The sequence below is a fragment of the Brachypodium distachyon genome, chromosome 1 (assembly GCF_000005505.3).
Source record: "Brachypodium distachyon strain Bd21 chromosome 1, Brachypodium_distachyon_v3.0, whole genome shotgun sequence".
In the NCBI taxonomy this organism is placed as follows: Eukaryota; Viridiplantae; Streptophyta; class Magnoliopsida; order Poales; family Poaceae; genus Brachypodium; species Brachypodium distachyon.
In genome coordinates, this window is record NC_016131.3 from 33,122,891 (window position 1) to 33,144,431 (window position 21,541).

General features: G+C 44.8%; 2 protein-coding genes across 2 annotated transcripts; both read left to right on the top strand.

Annotated features, from left to right (window-relative positions):
* Nucleotides 1–890: 890 nt before the first annotated feature.
* On the top strand, nt 891–5,223 carry LOC100846260 (probable LRR receptor-like serine/threonine-protein kinase At1g34110). Its single transcript, XM_003560581.4, has 2 exons — nt 891–4,110; nt 4,600–5,223. The coding sequence occupies exons 1-2, from the start codon at nt 1,272–1,274 to the stop codon at nt 4,983–4,985; spliced, it is 3,225 nt and encodes a 1,074-aa protein (XP_003560629.1). The 5' UTR covers nt 891–1,271; the 3' UTR covers nt 4,986–5,223.
* Nucleotides 5,224–14,646: 9,423 nt separating this feature from the next.
* Nucleotides 14,647–19,179, top strand: LOC100846563 (polyadenylate-binding protein 4-like). The gene is made up of 6 exons (XM_024457725.1): nt 14,647–14,899; nt 16,540–17,321; nt 17,402–17,479; nt 18,073–18,312; nt 18,400–18,627; nt 18,751–19,179. The coding sequence occupies exons 1-6, from the start codon at nt 14,647–14,649 to the stop codon at nt 19,039–19,041; spliced, it is 1,872 nt and encodes a 623-aa protein (XP_024313493.1). The 3' UTR covers nt 19,042–19,179.
* Nucleotides 19,180–21,541: the final 2,362 nt, after the last annotated feature.

Genomic DNA, 21,541 nt, shown 5'->3' on the forward strand with positions numbered 1-21,541 from the left:
TTTGTTACTTTTTAGTTTAATTTTGTACTAAAATAACGACAAAAATTTACAAACGGAGGAATACCATTGTTCCAGTCACCATTTTGGAGGTTATGTTTTTAACATTTATCACACACTAAAGAACAACTGTAAGGAATGATGCATTCATCAAAGGGGCCTTGCTCTCCCGATCGTCCCTTCCAGCGACACGGGAGTCGGTTAATTAATGACCTCTTTAATTCGTAGGATTCTAAAAACCAGAAATACAAAAAACACAAGACCAAGACCGAAATTTCATGTGCAAACTGAGCACTCAAATCACACTTAAAATTTGTACATTTGGATGTTTGGATCGTAAGAACTAAAAAAATGCAATAATCTTAATGAACATGGTCCAACTAAGTAAAAACATATGCAAAAATGAAATTATTACTCCACAGGACACTTTTTTGTGTGTGTGTTTCGTGTAAAGGAATAAAAAAAGACAGTCTAGGTAAATCGTAGAAGCTTTGTGTTTTTTCTTTGAAATTGAGATCACAGTTTTTTTATTTCTCTTTTCCTATGTTTGTTTTAATCAAATAAATTAACAGTACCACCAAAGAAAAATATTCTATTTTTATATTTTTCATCCACTCTTTGTAGATAAAAGAGACTTAGAAGCTTTCGATCCGTTACGAAGAAAATATTGCACGAGGAAGACCGGAGGAGTAGAGGTTTATTTTGATTTTTTTTCGAAAAAAGAGAAACACTAGAGGCAAAGCAACAAGGCACCAAACTTGCAAATAAACAAGTGTGCTCGCTCACTGAGCAACAGGGACATTGCTAGCTCCCGACCTACTCGAGAAGACCTCTCATAGCATAGCCACCATTAAATACTCCGCCGCTCCCGAGAACCGCAGATAAGACCAGGACAAGCGAGGTTTTACTACTAACCCCCGATTCAAGGGTTTAAGCAACCGAAACATGAGCACAGACCACACATAACCGAAGACTTGGGTAGAGAGCGCAGCGTCTCCGCTCCCGGCCTCCTCCTCCTTGCGCGTCTTGGGTACGGCTCAAGCAACTCCGGCTGCAAGCAAAGCTCCTCTGCCACCTCACTGCCTCTTCGCACTCCACTCCCACATGCCCGTCTAGCAAGCAAAGCAAAGAGGCCCTCTCGATCGATCCCATGTCGGCCGTGAGGTCGCCGTGCCGCCGCTGCTGATAAGGGGGGAAAGCGTTCGTTTTTTCTTTTTTTTCTCCTTTCTCGTTTCGGGTGGTTTTACTTTTAATCCCTGATCGCCGGAGGAAGAATGGCGCACCGGCGCGCCCGGCTCTTGTCCGCCGCCGCGGCCGTGGTGGCGGTGCTTTCGCTGGTGTGTCTGCCGGCGGCGGCGGCGCTGTCCCCGGACGGGAAGGCGCTGCTGTCGCTGCTCCCGGCGGCGCCGTCGCCGGTGCTGCCGTCATGGGACCCTTCCTCAGCAACCCCGTGCTCGTGGCAGGGGATCACCTGCTCGCCGCAGAGCCGGGTGGTGTCCCTCTCGCTGCCCAACACCTTCCTCAACCTCTCCTCGCTCCCTCCTCCTCTCGCCTCGCTCTCCTCCCTCCAGCTGCTCAACCTCTCCGCCTGCAACATCTCGGGCACCATCCCTCCCTCCTACGGGTCCTCCCTCTCCTCGCTCCGCGTCCTGGACCTCTCCTCCAACGCGCTCTACGGCGCCGTACCCGGCGAGCTCGGCGCCCTGTCGGCGCTCCAGTACCTCTTCCTCAACTCCAACCGCTTCACGGGCACCATCCCGCGGTCCCTCGCCAACCTCTCCGCCCTCGAGGTGCTCTGCGTCCAGGACAACCTCTTCAACGGCACCATCCCGCCGTCCCTGGGCGCGCTCACCGCGCTCCAGCAGCTCCGCCTCGGCGGCAACCCGGGACTCTCGGGCCCCATCCCGCCGTCCCTCGGCGCGCTCGCCAACCTCACCGTCTTCGGCGGCGCCGCCACGGGTCTCTCCGGCGCCATCCCGGACGAGCTCGGCAGCCTCGTCAACCTCCAGACGCTCGCGTTGTACGACACCGCGCTCTCCGGCCCCGTGCCGGCCTCGCTCGGGGGGTGCGTCGAGCTGCGGAACCTCTACCTACATATGAACAAACTCTCTGGCCCCATACCGCCGGAGCTCGGGAGGCTGCAGAAGCTCACCAGCCTTCTCCTCTGGGGCAACGCGCTCTCCGGGAGCATCCCGCCTGAGCTATCCAACTGCTCGGCGTTGGTGGTGCTCGACCTGTCGGGAAACCGGCTCTCGGGCCAGGTGCCCGGCGCGCTGGGGCGTCTCGGCGCGCTCGAGCAGCTCCACCTTTCGGACAACCAGCTCACGGGGCGCGTCCCGGCGGAGCTCAGTAACTGCAGCAGCCTCACCGCGCTGCAGCTCGACAAGAACGGCCTCTCGGGAGCGATCCCGCCGCAGCTCGGGGAGCTCAAGGCGCTGCAGGTGCTGTTCCTCTGGGGCAACGCGCTGACCGGCTCGATCCCGCCGTCTCTGGGCGACTGCACTGAGCTCTACGCGCTGGACCTGTCCAGGAACAGGCTCACCGGCGGCATCCCCGATGAGGTCTTCGGGCTCCAGAAGCTCAGCAAGCTGCTCCTGCTCGGCAACGCGCTGTCGGGGCCGCTTCCTCGGAGCGTCGCCGACTGCGTGTCGTTGGTCCGGCTCCGGCTCGGCGAGAACCAGCTCGCTGGCGAGATCCCCAGGGAGATTGGCAAGCTGCAGAACCTGGTGTTCCTGGACCTCTACTCCAACAGGTTCACCGGGCCGCTGCCTGCCGAGCTCGCCAACATCACGGTGCTGGAGCTGCTCGATGTGCACAACAACAGCTTCACGGGGGCCGTGCCGCCGCAGTTCGGCGCGCTCATGAACCTGGAGCAGCTCGACCTCAGCATGAACAACCTTACCGGGGAGATACCGGCGAGCTTTGGCAACTTCAGCTACCTCAACAAGCTCATCCTCAGCAGAAACATGCTTTCCGGACCGTTGCCCAAGTCGATTCAGAACCTGCAGAAGCTGACCATGCTGGACTTGAGCAGCAACATCTTCTCTGGCCCGATACCACCAGAGATTGGTGCATTGTCAAGCCTGGGCATTAGCCTGGACCTGAGTGGGAACAGGTTTGTCGGTGAGCTGCCGGAGGAGATGTCCGGCTTGACGCAGTTGCAGTCACTCGACATCTCGAGTAATGGCCTCTATGGCAGCATCTCAGTGCTCGGCACGCTCACCAGCCTGACGTCCCTCAACATTTCGTACAACAACTTCTCTGGTGCGATCCCGGTGACGCCCTTCTTCAAGACATTGTCTTCAAATTCCTACATCAACAACCCCAACCTGTGCGAGTCCTTTGATGGGCACATTTGTGCATCGGACACGGTACGCAGGACCACAATGAAGACTGTCAGGACTGTGATCCTCGTCTGCGCCATCCTAGGCTCCATCACCCTGTTGCTTGTTGTGGTTTGGATCCTGATCAATAGGAGCAGGAGGCTTGAGGGTGAGAAGGCAATGAGCCTGTCGGCTGTGGGTGGTAATGACTTCTCATACCCTTGGACGTTTACTCCATTCCAGAAGCTGAACTTTTGTGTTGATAACATCTTGGAATGCCTGAGAGATGAGAACGTGATCGGTAAAGGTTGCTCAGGAGTTGTCTACAGAGCTGAAATGCCAAATGGGGATATCATTGCGGTGAAGAAGCTCTGGAAGACAACAAAGGAAGAGCCGATTGATGCTTTCGCTGCTGAGATTCAGATATTGGGTCACATCAGACACCGGAACATTGTCAAACTGCTTGGTTACTGCTCAAACAAGTCTGTCAAGCTCTTGCTCTACAACTATGTCCCTAATGGCAATCTGCAGGAGCTCCTGAAGGAAAACAGGAACCTGGACTGGGATACACGGTACAAGATCGCCGTTGGTGCAGCGCAGGGGCTGTCCTATCTGCACCATGACTGTGTCCCAGCGATACTCCACCGGGATGTCAAGTGCAACAACATACTGCTCGATTCAAAGTATGAGGCCTACTTGGCTGACTTTGGGCTGGCCAAGCTGATGAATTCCCCCAATTATCATCACGCCATGTCACGCATTGCTGGCTCTTATGGATACATTGCTCCAGGCAAGTGATTCCTACAAAATTACATTACTGCTATATAATTTCTTCAGCATCTAGCTAGACATGTAGTGTATAAGACCAGCAACATCAGTTAATTGCGCAGTTCAATGGTTATGTGGGTAATGCTGTTACCTAGGCAAGAATCTTTGACCTTTCGTTGCTTCTAGTATCTTAACATGGTTCTTCGTCCATGACAGCGTAGATTGCTTGTACGCGTAAGTGAGACTGATTTGTCTGAATATAAGTATTGACTGACATTGTTCTTACATAGTAATATTGCTGCTAGTTTCTCACATCACAAGCATGAAGCATCCTTCTCTACCGAAGCATGTTGACTTCATACAGTTGATTCCAATACTTAGTACGGAGTACATCACTGTGTTGATTTTTTTTAAGTAGTTATGCTGAAGTAGCAATGCACACTATAATTTGTTCTATGAACCATAGATCATTTCAGGACACTATGGTTTGACATTGTTTTGTACATTTCAGAATATGGCTATACCTCAAACATCACTGAGAAGAGCGATGTGTACAGCTATGGCGTGGTGCTTCTAGAGATCCTGAGCGGGCGGAGTGCCATCGAGCCGATGGTCAGCGACAGCCTCCACATCGTTGAGTGGGCGAAGAAGAAGATGGGGAGCTACGAGCCGGCGGTGAACATCCTTGACCCCAAGCTTCGGGGCATGCCAGACCAGCTGGTCCAGGAGATGCTGCAAACCCTGGGCATCGCCATCTTCTGTGTGAACCCTGCCCCAGCAGAGCGGCCAACAATGAAGGAGGTGGTGGCCTTCCTCAAGGAGGTGAAGAGCCCACCGGAGGAGTGGGCAAAAACGTCGCAGCAGCCTCTCATCAAGCCTGGTAGTCAGCAAGGATAACATGAGCATGGATTCAGTGGCGCAGCTACAAGAAATGGAGGGAGATGACAAGGGAGGGGGAAAGTAAAAGTTGTAGGATTTTGGTAAGTGCCTAGCTAGCTTTGGTTAGGGATTTCATGTACAGTTTCAAATGGCATGGTAGCTTATTTAGGAGAACTTGAATGGAAAATTTCTCGGTTGTTTGCTCTTGCAATACATCACTGTGCGTTTCAGTTTAGAAATTTCTCTTCAGCTTACAGTTTTTGGAATTATGTGTATTTGTGGTTTGAAAATTGCTGCGCCCACCGTGCTAATCTACAGATTACTGACAGTGGAAACTTTCTGCTGAATTTTGAAACTGAAATTCTCATTTTTCGGCTCGAGGAAAGGAAGTCAGCACACAAGGTACTCCGTATCTATTTCTTAGGAACCAGTAGGTCAGGCTGGGCATTCGGTTACAACCGAAACTTTGGTTCGGTTGTTCGGTGTTTAACCAAAGTTCGGTTCTTCAAAAATAGAACCGAAATTCATCGTAGAAAACAGAGGACCGAGATTTCGGGAATTTCAGTTCGGTTCTCGGTTCTGAACCGAAGTGACCGAGAAGACACGAAAACATAGCAGCTCGTCGCTTGGTCGAAGGTCGCCGTTCGCCTGGTTTCTTTCGTCGATGGAGAAGACGAGGCGGAGGAGGGACAGAAGATTGCGCCACTGTAGCCCGGCGAGAGATCGCGGCTAGGGTTGGCGTTGCATCCGTCGTCAGGGGTCGCGCGTGTGTTGTTGGGTCCCTGCGGATTGGGAATCGATCGATTGCGCTTGCGCTGGACTGCTGGAGTGGCCTCGAGGGATTTCATCGGGGAGTCACGGGCCTTGGGCCTTACAGCAGGCCAGAAGGGTGTTACTACATGGGCTGGGCTGGATTTTGTTGGGCGTTATTAAGTATTACTCGGTTAGTTCGGTTTCCTTCCTCTCAAAAAAAGAAAAGGTTAGTTCGGTTTCCTTCGGTTAACCGAGCACAGCGACCGAACTGACCGGAGAAATTTCGGTTCTTCAGAATCCAAACCGACTTTTTAAAAGGTTTTTCAGTTTCGGCTCTTTTGGTTCCGGTTCTTGGTTTTTATGCCCACCCTTGCCAGTAGGCATATGTTTCCCACGCATGCAGGGGCAGTTCCGCACTCTCTGAACAGCGGCGTGTTTTTGTTCCTCCCGACACGCTGCCGGTCTGCTCGACTCCGGTGGCCTCAGAGCTATGGCACACCGGGGGTTCGTCCCTCTTGCATAGTTCTAACTATAGATGGCCATCGGACGTGTTTTTTTCAAAAAGCCGGGCCAGCGTGCTTGGTCCGAGTGTGCCGAGCCCGGCAAAAAACTAATCGACTTGGCCCGGCCTGAGGCCCTGCCTATGCTACGCATGGGCTTCATCCTCAGACCCTCGTGCCGGCCCAGCAAGACTCGTTTATATTATTTTTTTAGGATTAACACGTTTGACACATTAATCTTCTCAATTCTGGATCAACCCACCATTTTTTTCTCTTTTAGCCCATCATTTTTTCTTGTTTTGGCCCAGCCCAACCATTTTTTTTCCATTTTTCTCTCTAATCTGGCCCACACCAACTTTTTTTTCTCATTTTTTCACTGATCTGACCCATGTGCTGACACAGGCTTCGGTGGGGCCGCGGGCTTAATGGGCCGGCCCGACCGGGCTCTGTACCGAGCCTGGGCCGGGAGGACGCATTTTGGAGCCAGCCCGGCCTAGCCCCTATATAGTCGAGCTTGAGAGGGCCGGGCCCGGGCGAGGCCCGCTTATCTGGTGTGTTTAGGTGTCCTCCACGTTGCCCATGGCAGAGGTGCCGGCGATAGCGATTGTCTAGACACGGTTGCCGAGGAGCTTGTGAGGTTCGACTTCTGTAGTGGGTTTGATCCGACGTCTTGCCCGGGCCTAGAAGGCTCACGATCGGAGGTCGGTGGTTGGGACTATGGTGGTTTTGTGGCCCGTTGGAGAGGTGTCTGGTCATCTACGGTTGGGAGGTGAGGTGCGCGCATGCCCAGATCTGCCTAGCGGATTTCCCTTTGTGGTTCTTGCCGCCGGCCTTTGAAAGAAGCCGTTGCAGATCCAGCTCGGAGTTGGTGGTTGTTGCGGCTCACAAACGTCTTTTGGCAAGACGATGATGTTCTTGCTCCAAGGTTCGTATTCCGTGACGTGGGATGATATCTCCGTTGTTTGCATCTTTGGTGTTTGCAGCAGCGGCGTTGCTTGTGCTCGAATTCTCGAGCAACGATCAGTCAAAAAAAAAAAAATTCTCGAGCAACGAGAAGACATACAAGTTTTTGACCGGGGCTTTTCTATTAATCGGTGGTTGTGGTCCAACTATCTGCATTCTTCTTGTACGCATGTGTGTATTTGTCGGTACATTCTCATTACTCGTTTGATTGCAGATCAGTAGGCATCTTTTGCCGAGACAAAAATCTAACCACTACTCCTGGTTGTGATATAATCTTTTGCCGAGTAATTATCTTATTAGTTACTAATAATATATTTGTATTTGGATATACTTGGTGGCATGCGTAGCAATTTGATCTCTGACACTAAAATCAAGGGTTGTGATATAATCGAATGGAACGAGCCCCTCGGGCCCCGGCGGCCGGCGCCCCCGCACCGCAAGGCTGCGTCTGCGTAGACGTCCGATCTCGCACAGGGAAATACCTAGATCACTTGGTTTTTCCACCTCCGTTCTGTACAGCTGCCATGGTGCTGCTGCCTACCACCGTGAGTTTATTGAAATCTCTCTCTCTCTCTCTCTCCAGTTTCCCACGTCCTCGCGTTCCCTCCCTCTCTCGTCAGTTTGCCACGCCCTCCCTGCGTCCCATCTATCGCCTCCTTACCTCGCGGTGCTCCAGATCTAGCTGCTGCAACGAGGACAGGAGGAAGAAGAGAAGAGAGGCATGGCTGCAGACAAGCAAGGATATGATCTTACCACAAAACAAGGTTTGCTTCTTTTTTTTCTTCTGTAATCTGCATTAGTGTGCTTAATTTGTAATAGTATTTTATTTTTGTACACGGTGCTGAACAGCTGAACCAATACTAAAATTCATGATAAACATAACCCTCAATGTTCATCCTTCCCTTTTTCCCTGAAACTGATAAGTCATGTACGAAGAAATCAAAAACAGATGCGTGGTATTGTCAATCCTCTTGATAGGTAAGACTTGCAACTTAGCATTTTTGTGTAAGAACTGATGATATTATTCCTTAATAGGGTTGTTCATTATTACACTTTCTTTAATACCGTATAATCTCTTCTAACTACAGGTTGCTCCAATGAAGTTAGAATCTGTATAGATATTGGGAAAGACGATTCACTCGAATCAAGTAAATGTCATGGTTTTAATGTTTACCATATCATTTAACCAATGTTTGTGAAACTGGTTTGTACAGGTTGTTCCTAATTCATTTATTTAAAGAGGCAAGAAGCTTCACTCAAATCAGGTAAACTCCATGGTTTTCGTCTTCAGTTTTCAGTGACGGAGCTCTTTAGAGATGCAATTGACTATCCTAACCCCCTCAAATCCGATCTAAATTTTTATATGTCTATAAATTTCCACCAATTTATGGTTAGGAAGGATCTGTTGATTATCTACTGCAACCGATTAACAAGAAAAAAAAGAGATATCCTAGAAAATTTCATAAAAAAACAAAAATAAATCTGAGCTTCGTTTGATCTTTAATTTGATGGATCAGTTAATCTTGATCGATAGGTATTGACATTAACCTTTTAACATGAAAGTTGGAGAAACTTTGATAATTTGCCCTATATTGTTTCACTTACAAGTGGCCTCATACCCCGCATGTAAGTGATATAGGGTGGGGCAACATCAAAATGCAAAGTAAGGTGGGGCAAATGATCAAATCCCTCACCTCTCTAGAGATCCGACTCTTGATGTACGAAGCATGGCATCCTCCTGTCTCCATGGACGTCCAGTCAGCCTTGCCTTCTTGCGGTCTCCTCGGATGATGTTCTCACTTCCGCATGAGCCTGGGGCTCCTCCCAACTATGCCATGCCCCCAATGTCTTCGACACCTTGCGGGAGCTGCCGGTCTTGCCTGGGTGATCCAGACATCCAGTACCTCTTGCTCAAGATATACGTGCTCCTCTCCTATATTGCATCCATGGCTCTTCTTTATATGGTTATGAGATGCCATTGTTAATGCTCTTCTGTATTGTATCGCATCTTCTGTTAGTTGAAGCTCGATCAAGCGTGCTAACTGTATTATTTTTTCTTCGGACAATGCATGCATGTTACCTTTGTACATGTTGGTACCTTTTTCTTCTTCTTCTAGAAATCATGGCCACGCATCATCCTATTGCCTCCTGTCCCTGAAAAGCATTATTATATTTCAGTGGCCTGAAAGATGTCACTTATTCATTTTGCCTTTTGTTATATCATAGTTCTAGTTTGCTGTTCTTTGTAACACAGAAACATGCCAACTAAAAAAGTGTGTTAGAATCAGCAAAGAACATTGCCAAAGAATGCTCAATTTAATATGCTAGAAAGACAAGAACCTAGTCAAATATCTTACTCTTTCACTATTTTTCCCTAACAGTATTGCATCTATGTTACCAACCTAGTCAAATATCTTGCTGGCTTTGGGCAGAACTGCTCTTAGAAGTTTATTCATGCAGCGGTCAATCTGCTTTGCATTTGGGCTCTCGGTGATCATTGTTCATATATGATGCCCATTTGGAAATTGTGAGCTTCTCTTAGCGATGATCCTACTTTCTGAAGTTATGTTTTGCCCTTTGTGTTTCTTTCTTATTTATAATTGCAACTTAATCAATGTGTCTATGGAACACTTTATCAAGCAGAACTGGTGTTGAAGTCATGAAGACAAAGATTCTATCAGGATTTGCCGGAGATAAGATGTTACATACATTTTTTATCTTCTATCATTTTTAGTGTTTCTGTCATGGATTCCCTCTGACAACTTTCGCTGAGAGCAAACACGTGCATCATTTCAATTGCCATGCAATTCTTGGTTTACATGATTATCCATGTAAGTTTGACAGCAGTTGCTCTCTCTATATATGCATGTAAATATTTTTTCACGGTAAACTGGTAAAGAGGCAATGGCCTTCTAGATATAGTATTTCTTTAGTGATATTTTGAGTGGATCCTTGGTTTATCATATTAGTTTGATTTCCTAAATATCTGTGGGAGTGAAAGGACCTATAATTATACGAAATGCATGCTCATTAGTAACACGTGTTTAAAATTGTACTCCCCTTGCAATAACATATGACATATAAACTTTTGCAAAAGCAAAGTTCAGTTCTGTCTGCTACAAGGTTGTCCTTGAATAATTTATTTGCCAAAACCTGAGATTTTTACTTTTAGTGCATCCATCGATTTTCATAGAGCACCAAGAGTTAACTGAAAGCATAAATATAGCCTTCTCATATGATAAAAAGGATCTTTTATATGAACAATTTGAATGATATATATATATCTTGAGGAACTGGCACTTGATATGATCTATATTCGGGGTTGCCCTTCAGAAAGGTAATTACAGTAGAGGGAATGTTAAATGTGTTGTTTTGTCAGCCACGTTGTGGGCCTCTAGTCAGTAGCCAGCATAATAATCTGCTGTAAGTACTTTCGGATACGAATACAATGTTATCAATTATGTGTCATGTAAATTATATCTTAGTGGACTAATTTTTGATCAAAACCTTGGTAAAATAAAATAAAATATGCCTTATATTTTGTAATGGAGGTTGTAAAGCCTATCCACACGCGATGACTATTTTCTTTGTGTCTTTAGAAAATTTATAGATGGTACGTGGGCTAACATATGTCTATGAATTAATTAATTTATTTCTTTGTCAATTTTACAGATGCCCTCGCATTTGCAAGGGCCACTGTTCTACATACCATAATAATGATATTCAGCCAAACTACATGGCTCACGTGCCAACGTTTGTCATAGTATGCATCATGGGGCGCGATAGGCATCCACCGGGGGATACGAGCGCCCGATCCATTGCCTCTCCAGCGCTAGGGGTACAACCACCACCTTAACTGGATTGTGAAGACAGGTCCCAAACTGGATAACCGTCATTCCGTCAAGAGATGAACCATTTTGACTTTTTTTTAATTTAGAAACTAATGTGTTTGAGGTCAGCATGATGTGGGAGATTATTTGCATGCATACACCTCCTTTTCTATAGGAGGCGACCCTTTAGTGGTGTAGATGCCACCACTGACACCAGGTTAGTGACTGACCTACCACCTATAAGAGGTAGCAATCCTTCACATAAAATATGACCGAGTCTCTAAAAAGTGAATTGTTTTAGAAGACTTGATGACTTCGTCCAATATTTACCATCACCATCCAAGGGAGACGATTAAAAAGTGGTATATGACACCCTCCTGGCTTGTTTCAATCTTGGGGGAAGGTACCTTAGTATATTATATCCTTACTTTACTTTTCTTTGCATGACTACCTCCCAATTTTTTTTTTATTATAGCATGATGAACTTGTTGATTTTATTTTTGAAGTTCAATATTATCTTCCTAGATCATGCAGTTCTTTTTCTTTGCGCCGATAGATCATGCAATTCTTGTATCCATTGTGGTGGAAGTGGAAGATAAAAATACAAAAGACATTTGGCCTTATTTTGATACCTGGATTTATTTTTTCTACATTGTCAACTCTCATTAACTTGCATAGAATTGATAAGGGGTCATAAACGTTTGCCCCATCACTGCCCTGAAGAATCAGCCCAATGTGCCATTTCATATGGAGATTACATCCCTTGTTTGTTGGAGTATTTGGAGAGTGTGAAACTGCGAAATGACTGCATCTTCAATAATATCAAGCCTTCTCTTCTTAGATGTTGGCAAATCTTTAAAGAAGAACTAGATCTTGTCTTTCATCGGGCTAGGAGAAATAAGCATCACCAGTTTAGCAGCTGGATTAATAATTTTACATAGGCCTGCCTGATAATCATTTGTTATCAGCTCTGTAAATATTACTTATCATTTTATTAATATATTTGCAGTAGATCATTGATCTACTGTCTCCCTAAAAAAAGTTTGCCCCCACAAGTAAATGTTTAGATCTATCTTATAATATCAAATCACAGTAAGTCATGTTAAGGCCCTCTTTGATTCGCAGGATTTCAAAAACATAGGCATAGGAAAAACATAGGATTTGAATGTCATGGCATGTGAATCCTATGGAAATTCAAAATACAGGAATGTGTAGTAGAAGTTGTTTGATTGCACCACAGGAAAAATGCAGGATTTGCTTAAAGGATTATGTGCTACTCATTGTTGTCATATAGACAAATGAAATTTTCCATGATGTTAGCCCTCACGGAAATTTTCCTTTGGAAGTGCATGCAAACTAGTCCATAGGAAATATTCCTATGGTTTCAAATCCTGAAAATCATACGAGCTATAAAGGAAATTTTTCTTAGAAATAGAACCCTCCAAATTTCTTATGAAATTCCTTTGAATCAAAGGGGTCCTAAATCTTATCAACGAGCATGTCCTGTAACGATTACTTAGATATTCATGAGAATAGCAAGCTTTCATGTAGGATTTGGCTAAGTGTGAAGGTAATTTAAGTTTCATGATTACATATATGATGTTTGCTGTCTGGCAATGATATCAACCACCTTCGTTGTTGCTGACTCTTATACTTGTTAAAAAACGTGTACAAACAATCAACTACAATTGTGGGTCATCACCTGTCATACACTGCTGCCATGATACCGTTAGATTTGCTTAATGCTCCGCGTCTTTCTTACGAATGGGGATGCCATGCTATTTAGATAGCATTTAGATAGTTCTTTACTTCCCTCCATCTGTAAATAAATTTCGCCATTTATTTATTCAATATATTATTGCAGTAGGTTTACTTACCTAAGAAAAAGACGCCATGCTATGTTAATCTTGTTGTCAAAATACTATGCCATGCTCCAATCTTTAGACGACACGATTATTTGTTGTAATGGGGAAGTAATCATTAGAATTCAAATACAATATTTTTTGTAGAAAATCCTATTGCAGAGGAGTATTACGATACCGGCCATATGGAGAGTGATGTTTAGTTTGCTTGGTTTCTTTCCTTCGTCCAAGGTTTTGGAAGCATCCATAATTTCCTACTGTTCAGATGCCTGCTCTCAGCCTTCTTATATGTACCATGGCGTTGGTAGCTAGGTAGCTATGGTTTGAACCCCTCGCTACTATATCTTTTTTTGAAACAAAGAAAAAAAGCTACAGTAGCTAAGTCTTCTGGATGTCCATGGCTATTGAATGGTCATCTTCTTTTATAATTCTATTTGCACTTTCTAACAATTTTTAACTCATTAGTTATAAAAATGTAAATACCTTCTTATGGTATAGGCCTTGCGAACTGTATGTCACTTGCATAAATTGCATCAGGATATCATCCTGCATACCAGAAACACTCAAGACAAGTGCTGAGTGTGGCTGCTCTCTCTTCTTCCCCATGTATCGGTTGTAAATAATTTTTTTTTCCTCTTAACATATGAAAGCAGCACTACTGCATTTCGTAAAAAAAAAATACATCCTACATATCTACATGCATTTCTATTTCTTCGAAAAAGGTTCACCCGGTATAGTTTACTAGCGGAAGAGTGCACCACAAACAATAAGCTAAAACAATATTTTTTTTTCCTCTAGTTTCATCACCACCTCTTCAGGCAGTAGAAGCCAGCGGGCAGCCCATTCAGGCTTCATGGAAACCCACCTGTAGCCCCGGATACTTGAAAACACCAAACATGTTTCATGGAGGGTCTTACATATGTCCGTTACCAAGCAACATGCTTACGATCCGACTTTCCTGTTTTGGAAGCTAATTTCTTTTTTTGGGTTAGGGCATATCTTCGTGCACGTGCCCGCTTTACTGGATTCAAACTTCTTAATAAAAGAGATGCAAGCGGGCTGCCCGTGCGTGTTCTCCTAGGATCACACCTTTTTAATAGAAGAGATGCAATCATGCAGCCGGTGCGCGCTCTTCCGGGGTCACACTTTTTAGTAGAAGAGATGGCCGGGCTTTGTGGATAGCCCGATTAAAACCCTACTTAAAAGCACAAAACATGTGTCGACCAGGGTCTTACGGCCGATTGCCAATCGCTCAAGAGAAGTCCAAAATAATGGGTACAGTTTAATTTTTTTATTGGCAGCTCGTTAAAGGCTGCCAAAATTAACAGCTGGTTTGATAACGTGCTGGAACCAGGGAGAATAAGCTCCGTCAAACGTATCAGCACACAGAGTCCATGCCTGACGCCTATAAGGTGGTCTCATTTAATGAGGCATTGATCAACTTCCATATCTGGACAGCCTATCCAGCCCATGCCAACGTATAGCAAGTCACACTATGATCTCGAGTTAAGATATGACTCATCCCACACACAGATATGCAAACACTATTAATGTAAGAGATGTCATCTTGCACAATCTTAACCTCTTATAATTGGATATCATTAATTGATAATCTGGGCACAATTAATTCGCGCACAATATATAGCATTTTGCATTGGACTCAGGACAGGCCAGAGCCACAGCAGCCCCAGTACACAACTAGTACTTGCAAGCTCTAGCTATCCCGTCGTCCTCTCCCTGCCGGTCGGCGCTCCTTCTTGGCCGGTTGGCAATGGCTTTCCCTGCAACCCTGTTCCGCCCGGCCGTCATGACACCGTTTGGTCCACCTCTGTACATCCCGGGCCCGTCGTTTGGCTCGAGCGTTTCCGTGTACGTGGGCAACCTCGAGGCTAGCGTCACGGAGCAGCAGCTCCTCGACCTCTTCTCCCAGGCAGTCCCCGTGGTATCTGTCCGCATCTGCGACGACAAGGTTACTGGAAGATCTCTCGGCTACGCCTACGTCAACTTCCACTCGCATGAGGATGGTAACTTCTTCATCTCTTTTCCCTCCCCCTTTGTGTTTCATCAATATGTCATCCCCTGTAGCTAGCATGCATGCTCAGAGATACAATGTTTTAGGGGCGACTCAGTGTTAGATCTGGGTCGATTCATGGTTGTGTAGATTTTGTGATTACTTGGTTTTACTAATTTGATTTGATAGGAGTTGTGTCCATCAGTTGTCATATATGTTCTAGGGAGGTTAGTTGGCAAAAATAAAAATGATATGCAGGTGTCGGAATCCGACTCGGACTCGGTATAAGATTTCGCACATCAAAACAATTAGATCTGGGTTGCATAGTTGTGAATTTTGTGATAATTAATTAGGTTTTAATTTCATAGGAGTTGTGGCGATAGATTGCACAAGTTGTTCTGCGCTATTGTGACAAATAGAGGTGTCGGTTTAGGGTCATTTAAATGCGAATCTAGACACTGTTTTAGGGGCGTCTCTGTGTTAAATCTGGTTGATGCATGGTTGTGTAGATTTTGTGATTACTTGGTTTTACTAATTCGATTTGATAGGAGTTGTGACCATCAGTTGTCATATACAGTATGTTCTAGGGAGGTTAGTTGGGAAAAATAAAAATAATATGTAGGTATCGGAATCCGACTCGGACTCGGTATAAGATTTCACACATTAAAACAATTAGATCTGCGTTGCATAGTTGTGAATTTTGTGATTATTAGGTTTTAATTTTATAGGAGGAGTTGTGGCGATCGATTGCACAAGTTCTTATGAGCTATTGTGACAAATAGAGGTGTCGGTTTAGGTTCTTCCAATGCGAATGTAGACAGTGTGATGCTCTCAAGTTTTATCATTGGTTCTAGACCGTTTTACACTGAATTGGATCTTAATCCGATTTGGGTACCTGACTTGGCAAAAATTTAAAAGGACATGAGGTGTCATGATCTGAGTCAGAATCGGGTGTATGATTTGCAAACAAAAAAAATCAGATTCTCAACCATTGTAAAGTGTGGTTTACATACTTGTTCTTGATTACTTAAAAACAAATGGTGTATCCATATTTCTGATCCTGCCTATTTCGTTTATGATGTCATATTCAAGAGTTGGATCCCTTGTGGAGAAATTATACGATTTGTTTTCTGTTTGGGCTATGCAATTTGTTTTCAAGTTTAACACATATTTATTGCTGAAATTTAGAATGAATGGCTTCATAAATTGTGTGTGGAACTGATGGGAGAACAATTAATCAGAGAAAACTTGGCATTTGGGTTGAACATTTCATCAGAAATATATGTAGATTGCACACCATATGGTGTTCATAAGTAGCAATGTGCTACTATGCTCTAGGTAGCTTGCATTATTACTTCATGAGCATTTTTGTTTTGTCCTTTTAATCTAGCTAGCCAAAATTGTATGCATTCATCCTTTGTCCAATCTGTAACAAGTTAAAACTAAGCTTCTAATTAGTTCGTATTGGATTTACTTTGAGTTCATTATGTCCGACATCTGATAATGCTATGTTACACATCTGAAATACATCCTACGATATGACGCTATGTCATATATTTTAAAATATCCATAGTTATTAGTATTCTTGCTTGCCACAAAGATTCGAGATTGATACTACAATTAATTTATAACTTTTCATGTGATTGTTTGCAGCCAAGGTTGCATTGGAATATTTCAACTTTACTGTTGTCAATGGAAAGTCTATCCGTGTCATGTTCTCAAATAGGGACCCAACGCTGAGGAGGAGCGGGGCTGCCAATTTGTTCATAAAAAATCTTGAGCCAAACATTGTCGCCAAAAGTTTGCACCAGATGTTCTCTAGGTTTGGCATTATTCTTTCTTGTAAAGTGGCCACTGATTTAAATGGTAAATCAAAAGGATATGGGTTTGTTCAGTTTGTAAGCGAGGAATCAGCTAAGGATGCCATGAATGCCTTAAATGGCAAGTTGGCCAATGGCAATGGCAAACAGCTCTATGTTGATCTATTCATTCGTCGCGAGGAGAGGCAGCACATCGGTGGCGCAAGCAAATTTACAAATGTGTACACGAAGAACTTGCCTAAGGAATTCACTGATGACGACTTGTGCCGAGTGTTTGCACCATTTGGTACAATTACTAGCGCAGTAGTGATGAAAGATGGTGATGGGGAATCCAAATGTTTTGGCTTTGTTAACTATGAGAAAACAGAATATGCGGAAGAAGCTGTTGAAAAACTAAATGGGAAAATCATCAGTGATGTGGCCTTATATGTTGGAAGAGCTAAACGAAAACAAGAAAGACAAGCTGAGCTGAAAGAAAAGTTTGATAAGGAAAGAAATGACAAAATCAGAAAGTCTAAAGGGTGCAATTTGTACTTAAAGAACCTAGACTGTAGTATCGATGATGAATATCTCAGAAATTTATTTGGAAGGTTTGATGACATAGGTACATGCAAGGTATAGTTTGCCCCACATATTTGTTGTTAATCTACTTCTATGTTCTATTATCATGGCTCACTGCATTGACAATTATTTAGGTCATGGTTGATTCAGAAGGAAGAAGCAAGGGTTTTGGTTTTGTATTGTTCACGACAATTGAAGCTGCCAATAAAGCTGTAAGTTCAAAAATATTTCTTTTAATTCATATTCATCACAAATTTGTGATGGTGCCTATTTCTCCCTTTTGAATAGTTTTGATTATTTAATAATTATGTCAGGTTAAAGAAATGAACGAAAACTGGTTGGCACGAAACTACTATATGTCTGTGTAGCCCAACGCAAAGAAGAAAGAAGTGCGATACTAGCGGTAAGTGAAAATTGTTCTTTTGTAATTGAATGATTTTTTTGTAAGGTAGGACGCTTCACCTAATAGATAATCACCAGTGTTATTGTTTACTTAAACTTGAGTATGCTTACAGAATTAATCTCGATTCCCTTTTTATGCATGAATCAATATATAGCTGGTCAGAAGAAAACACATTATTTATTTTTCTTAAAGTTGTGTGGCCTCTACTAGCTAGAACCGGTGAACAGATGAGTCAATTTAATCTGGTGAACTATGACAAAAGTGCTTATGTTTTGAACTCTGCAATAAAGTTAAATAAGTCGTGTCTCTGGAGCTTCCAGTAGGTTTCGAGTATATACGTGCTAGAAATGTACTCCCTCGTTGACAAAGAGCTTATTTTTTTGACCACTTCGTTGTTGCTAGGCACAATTTGCTCGTCGTCACATGGTAGGAGCTAGAACACCAGCGATGCCACAGAACATTGCCCCTCGTCCCTTCTACTTCGGTTATGGTGTGCCTGGCGTGCTGGTCCGACCTCAAGCTACAGGTTTCGGGTATCAGCAGTACCCACAACCAGTCATTCCAGGATTGAACCCTGGAGCTCCCAGCTTGATGATGCCATACCACATGCTGAGACCAATCCACCATCAGCCGCAACAACAGGTTTTTGTTTCCATCCTTAAAACAACACATGATCACGCAAGGTGCATTGTGTCACTTGACACATTATTGTGATTTTTTACTATGCAGATGGCTCAGCTACCAAATTGGAATCAGATCGTCAGGTACATGCCAAATGCCTGCAATGGACCTACCAACAGTGCAATGGCTCCACAAATGGACTTCGTGGCTCCAGTGGTGCCTCAGATATCTGTGCTAACTGATAGCGTCGTCACAGCCCCATCTATTTCAGAGGAGCCAAGCATAGACAGCCTTGCCACTGCTCTAGCTTCTGCTGAACCGGAGAAGCAACATCTGGTAAAGGACTATGCTAACTCTATTTTTTTGCGCTTCAAGAATGCAAATGTTTATTTTAGAAACAAGAATGCAAATGTTATGAGAGGATTTTCAGTTTGATCATATTTTTCTTGTCATTTGCAGATTCTGGGTGAGAGGCTGCAGCCGCTGGTTGCTCAACTCGAGCCTGAGCATGCTGGGAAGGTGACAGAGATGCTGCTCGAGCTGGAAAAGGCTGTGGTCCTTGAGTTGATAGAGTCCGCAGAAAATCTCCAGGAGAAAGTTAACCAGGCAATGGAATCTCTGCGGCCAAAGAAAGAGGAAGGCACTAATGATCCTGCCGAACCTTCATCCCTTAGTTTGAGTGCTAGAGCGATGATCCCTGTACCGTTTGGCACCTGTCCCTGCGATCTAGTTGGATTGATGTTTAATTAATGTTGTGACTTATGTTTATTTAAGTTAATTACTGAATTCTTTTTTCATGATATTTTCTGTCAAGGTTATCTTTCGCTGATTGTTCTTTCTAAAGCGCCGTATGGTAGTACTATCTTGTCAAAAAAAAGTCTCCCGATATTTATGAATTTGGACTTTCTTTTTTGTAATACTTTAGACAACATCTTCATTCGACAGAGCCGCTGATTCCTTGCCAGTGTCAGCATAGGCTGATGGAATAGTTCCGTACTGGAGATTGTGTATCTTCATGAGACAACTTTATGATGAGATGCCTAGAAACAAATCTGTGAACCTGGAGCCTAAGTCTGAATGCAGTTACAGTTTTGAATATTGCTTACATTTTAGGCACCGGTTCAGGAAGTCAGTTTTGAATACTGCTTAGAATTTAGGCTCCAATTCAAGAATTCAGTTTTGAATTGCTTGGAATTTAGGCTCCAGTTCAAGAGTTCAGTTTCCAATATTGCTTAGTAGAATTTAGGCTCATAGATTTTGCAGCTTCAGTATTGTACAGCAACAACAAAACAACAAAAGAGAAATATTTCTGTACATTCACATTCAAGCAAGAATTCAGTACATTTACACTGATTCCGGTACATCAAACAACAAGTATGTTGCAGCAAAACATCGACTATTGCTTGCCTTGATCCTGTTCCATCAAAACATCAACTTTCACTGCATCAGGTGTTCCATCCAACAGGTTCAGCAAAACTGAGTTAACAGTGACCCAACAAACACACAGCAGCACACATTCAGGTGGCCCGTTCTCCGTCGCCTGGGCAGTACCACGCGGCCGCAAAGCCATCGCCCCTCGAGTCGCTGATCCAGACCAACCTCGCCCACGGCCGCCGCCAGGCAAACGAGATCCAGGAGCTGGCCGCCATCGCGCCCGGCCGTAGGGCGGGGACAGCGCCAGACCGCGGTTGTCGCCGTCGCGCCTGGACGTAGCTAGGACGTCCTGGGGAGAAGGGGGGCGACCGAGGAGAAGGGTGGCGTCGGCGCCGGTGCCGTCCCGAGAGAGGGTGGCCGGGTGGGTCGCCAACGATCCTTCAGATCGGGTGGGAACGATCACAGTGCTTGCAAAGGAAGAATCAAAACATTGTCGAGCACATATAAAACTAATGACATATCACAGTGCTTGCAAAGGAAGAATCAAAACATTGTTCGTGCCGTGGGATTGATCGTCTGCAGAAAATTAATGACATAAGGGAACATGGTTGGGATGAGTTCTTTAAAAAAATAAAGACATTTTGTCTCAAACATAACATCATTGTGCCAGATATGATGGATACATTAGTTATTGGTGGTCGTTTCAGAGGTTGTGGTGGCCAATTGGTAACTTGCATTACTTCAATCATGAGATATTTAATGTGGTGCTTGATCAGATTATTGTTGAGTTAAACAATCGCTTTGCTGAAAGATCTACTCATCTATTGAGATGCATTGCTTGTCTTGAGCCAAGGAATTCTTTTGCCAACTATGATGAAGATAGGCTAGTTGAACTTGCTCAGATTTATGATGTTGATTTCTCATAATATGAATGCACACTTCCTACGAACCAACTTGGGTGCTTTATTGCTGATGTGAGAGAAGATCTAGATTTTGTAACTTGTGTGGACCTTGTCAAGCTTGCTGTGAAGATGGTACAAACAGAGAGACACACAACCTATGCATTGGTATTTCGTCTCATTGAATTGGTTTTGATTTTGCCCGTTCCAACAGCCACGGTAGAAAGAGCTTTCTCGGCAATGAGTATGTCAAAACTGAATTGCAGAATAAGAAGAATGGCGAATGGATGAATCATAGTCTCGTTTGCTACATTGAGCGTGATGTGTTTGCAACCATTGAAGATCTTAAGATTATAGAATGTTATCAGAAAATGAGAAAACGTAAGGGGCTACTACCTCGTTCAGTTCGCGTTCGTTCAGGGAGAGGGAGAGCTCACAGCGGCTGCAACCGGAGCAGCCGCGTCGGCCGACCGGCTGGCCGGATCTAGGTGTAAAAGCGCGCGGATCGGGATTGAGCTAGAGGCACCGGCCGGGGGAGAAGAGAGGTACCTGCTGGTGCTGGCCGACGCCATGTTGAATTTTTGGCAGCGCTCCGCCGTCGCCGAAGGAGAAGGTGGCTGCAGCTGGTCTGTGGACAGACGCGCAGCGCGACCAGCTGCGTGTTCTCGCCGTTTTATATGCGCTCAACGTCATTGTCGGTCGGCACATAAGCGACCGCAGCAACGTTTCTAACGGGCGCTCGCGGGCGACCGAGTGTGATGTGCGAGACATCAGTGGCGGGCGTGTTTCGGGCGACCGTTAGTGATGTGTCCGCGCGTATCAGTGGCGGGCGCGTTCGGACGACCGTTAGTGATGTACAACTCATCACTAATGGTCGTCCAGACAACGACCGTCACTGATGACTCTCGCGGGGGATGATGGGACATCAGTGGCGGTCATTGATGGTTGGTTGGCTGGGGACGGGCAGACCCCCGTCT

What these genes read in the sequence shown, in the direction of transcription:
- LOC100846260 (XM_003560581.4), top strand. Translation starts at nt 1,272, where the DNA reads ATGGCGCACCGGCGCGCCCGGCTCTTGTCCGCCGCCGCGGCCGTGGTG. An exon ending in TTATGGATACATTGCTCCAG is followed by an intron (nt 4,111 to 4,599) that starts GCAAGTGATTCC and finishes TGTACATTTCAG; the next exon opens with AATATGGCTATACCTCAAAC.
- LOC100846563 (XM_024457725.1), top strand. Translation starts at nt 14,647, where the DNA reads ATGGCTTTCCCTGCAACCCTGTTCCGCCCGGCCGTCATGACACCGTTT. An exon ending in CTTCCACTCGCATGAGGATG is followed by an intron (nt 14,900 to 16,539) that starts GTAACTTCTTCA and finishes GATTGTTTGCAG; the next exon opens with CCAAGGTTGCATTGGAATAT. An exon ending in AACCGGAGAAGCAACATCTG is followed by an intron (nt 18,628 to 18,750) that starts GTAAAGGACTAT and finishes TGTCATTTGCAG; the next exon opens with ATTCTGGGTGAGAGGCTGCA.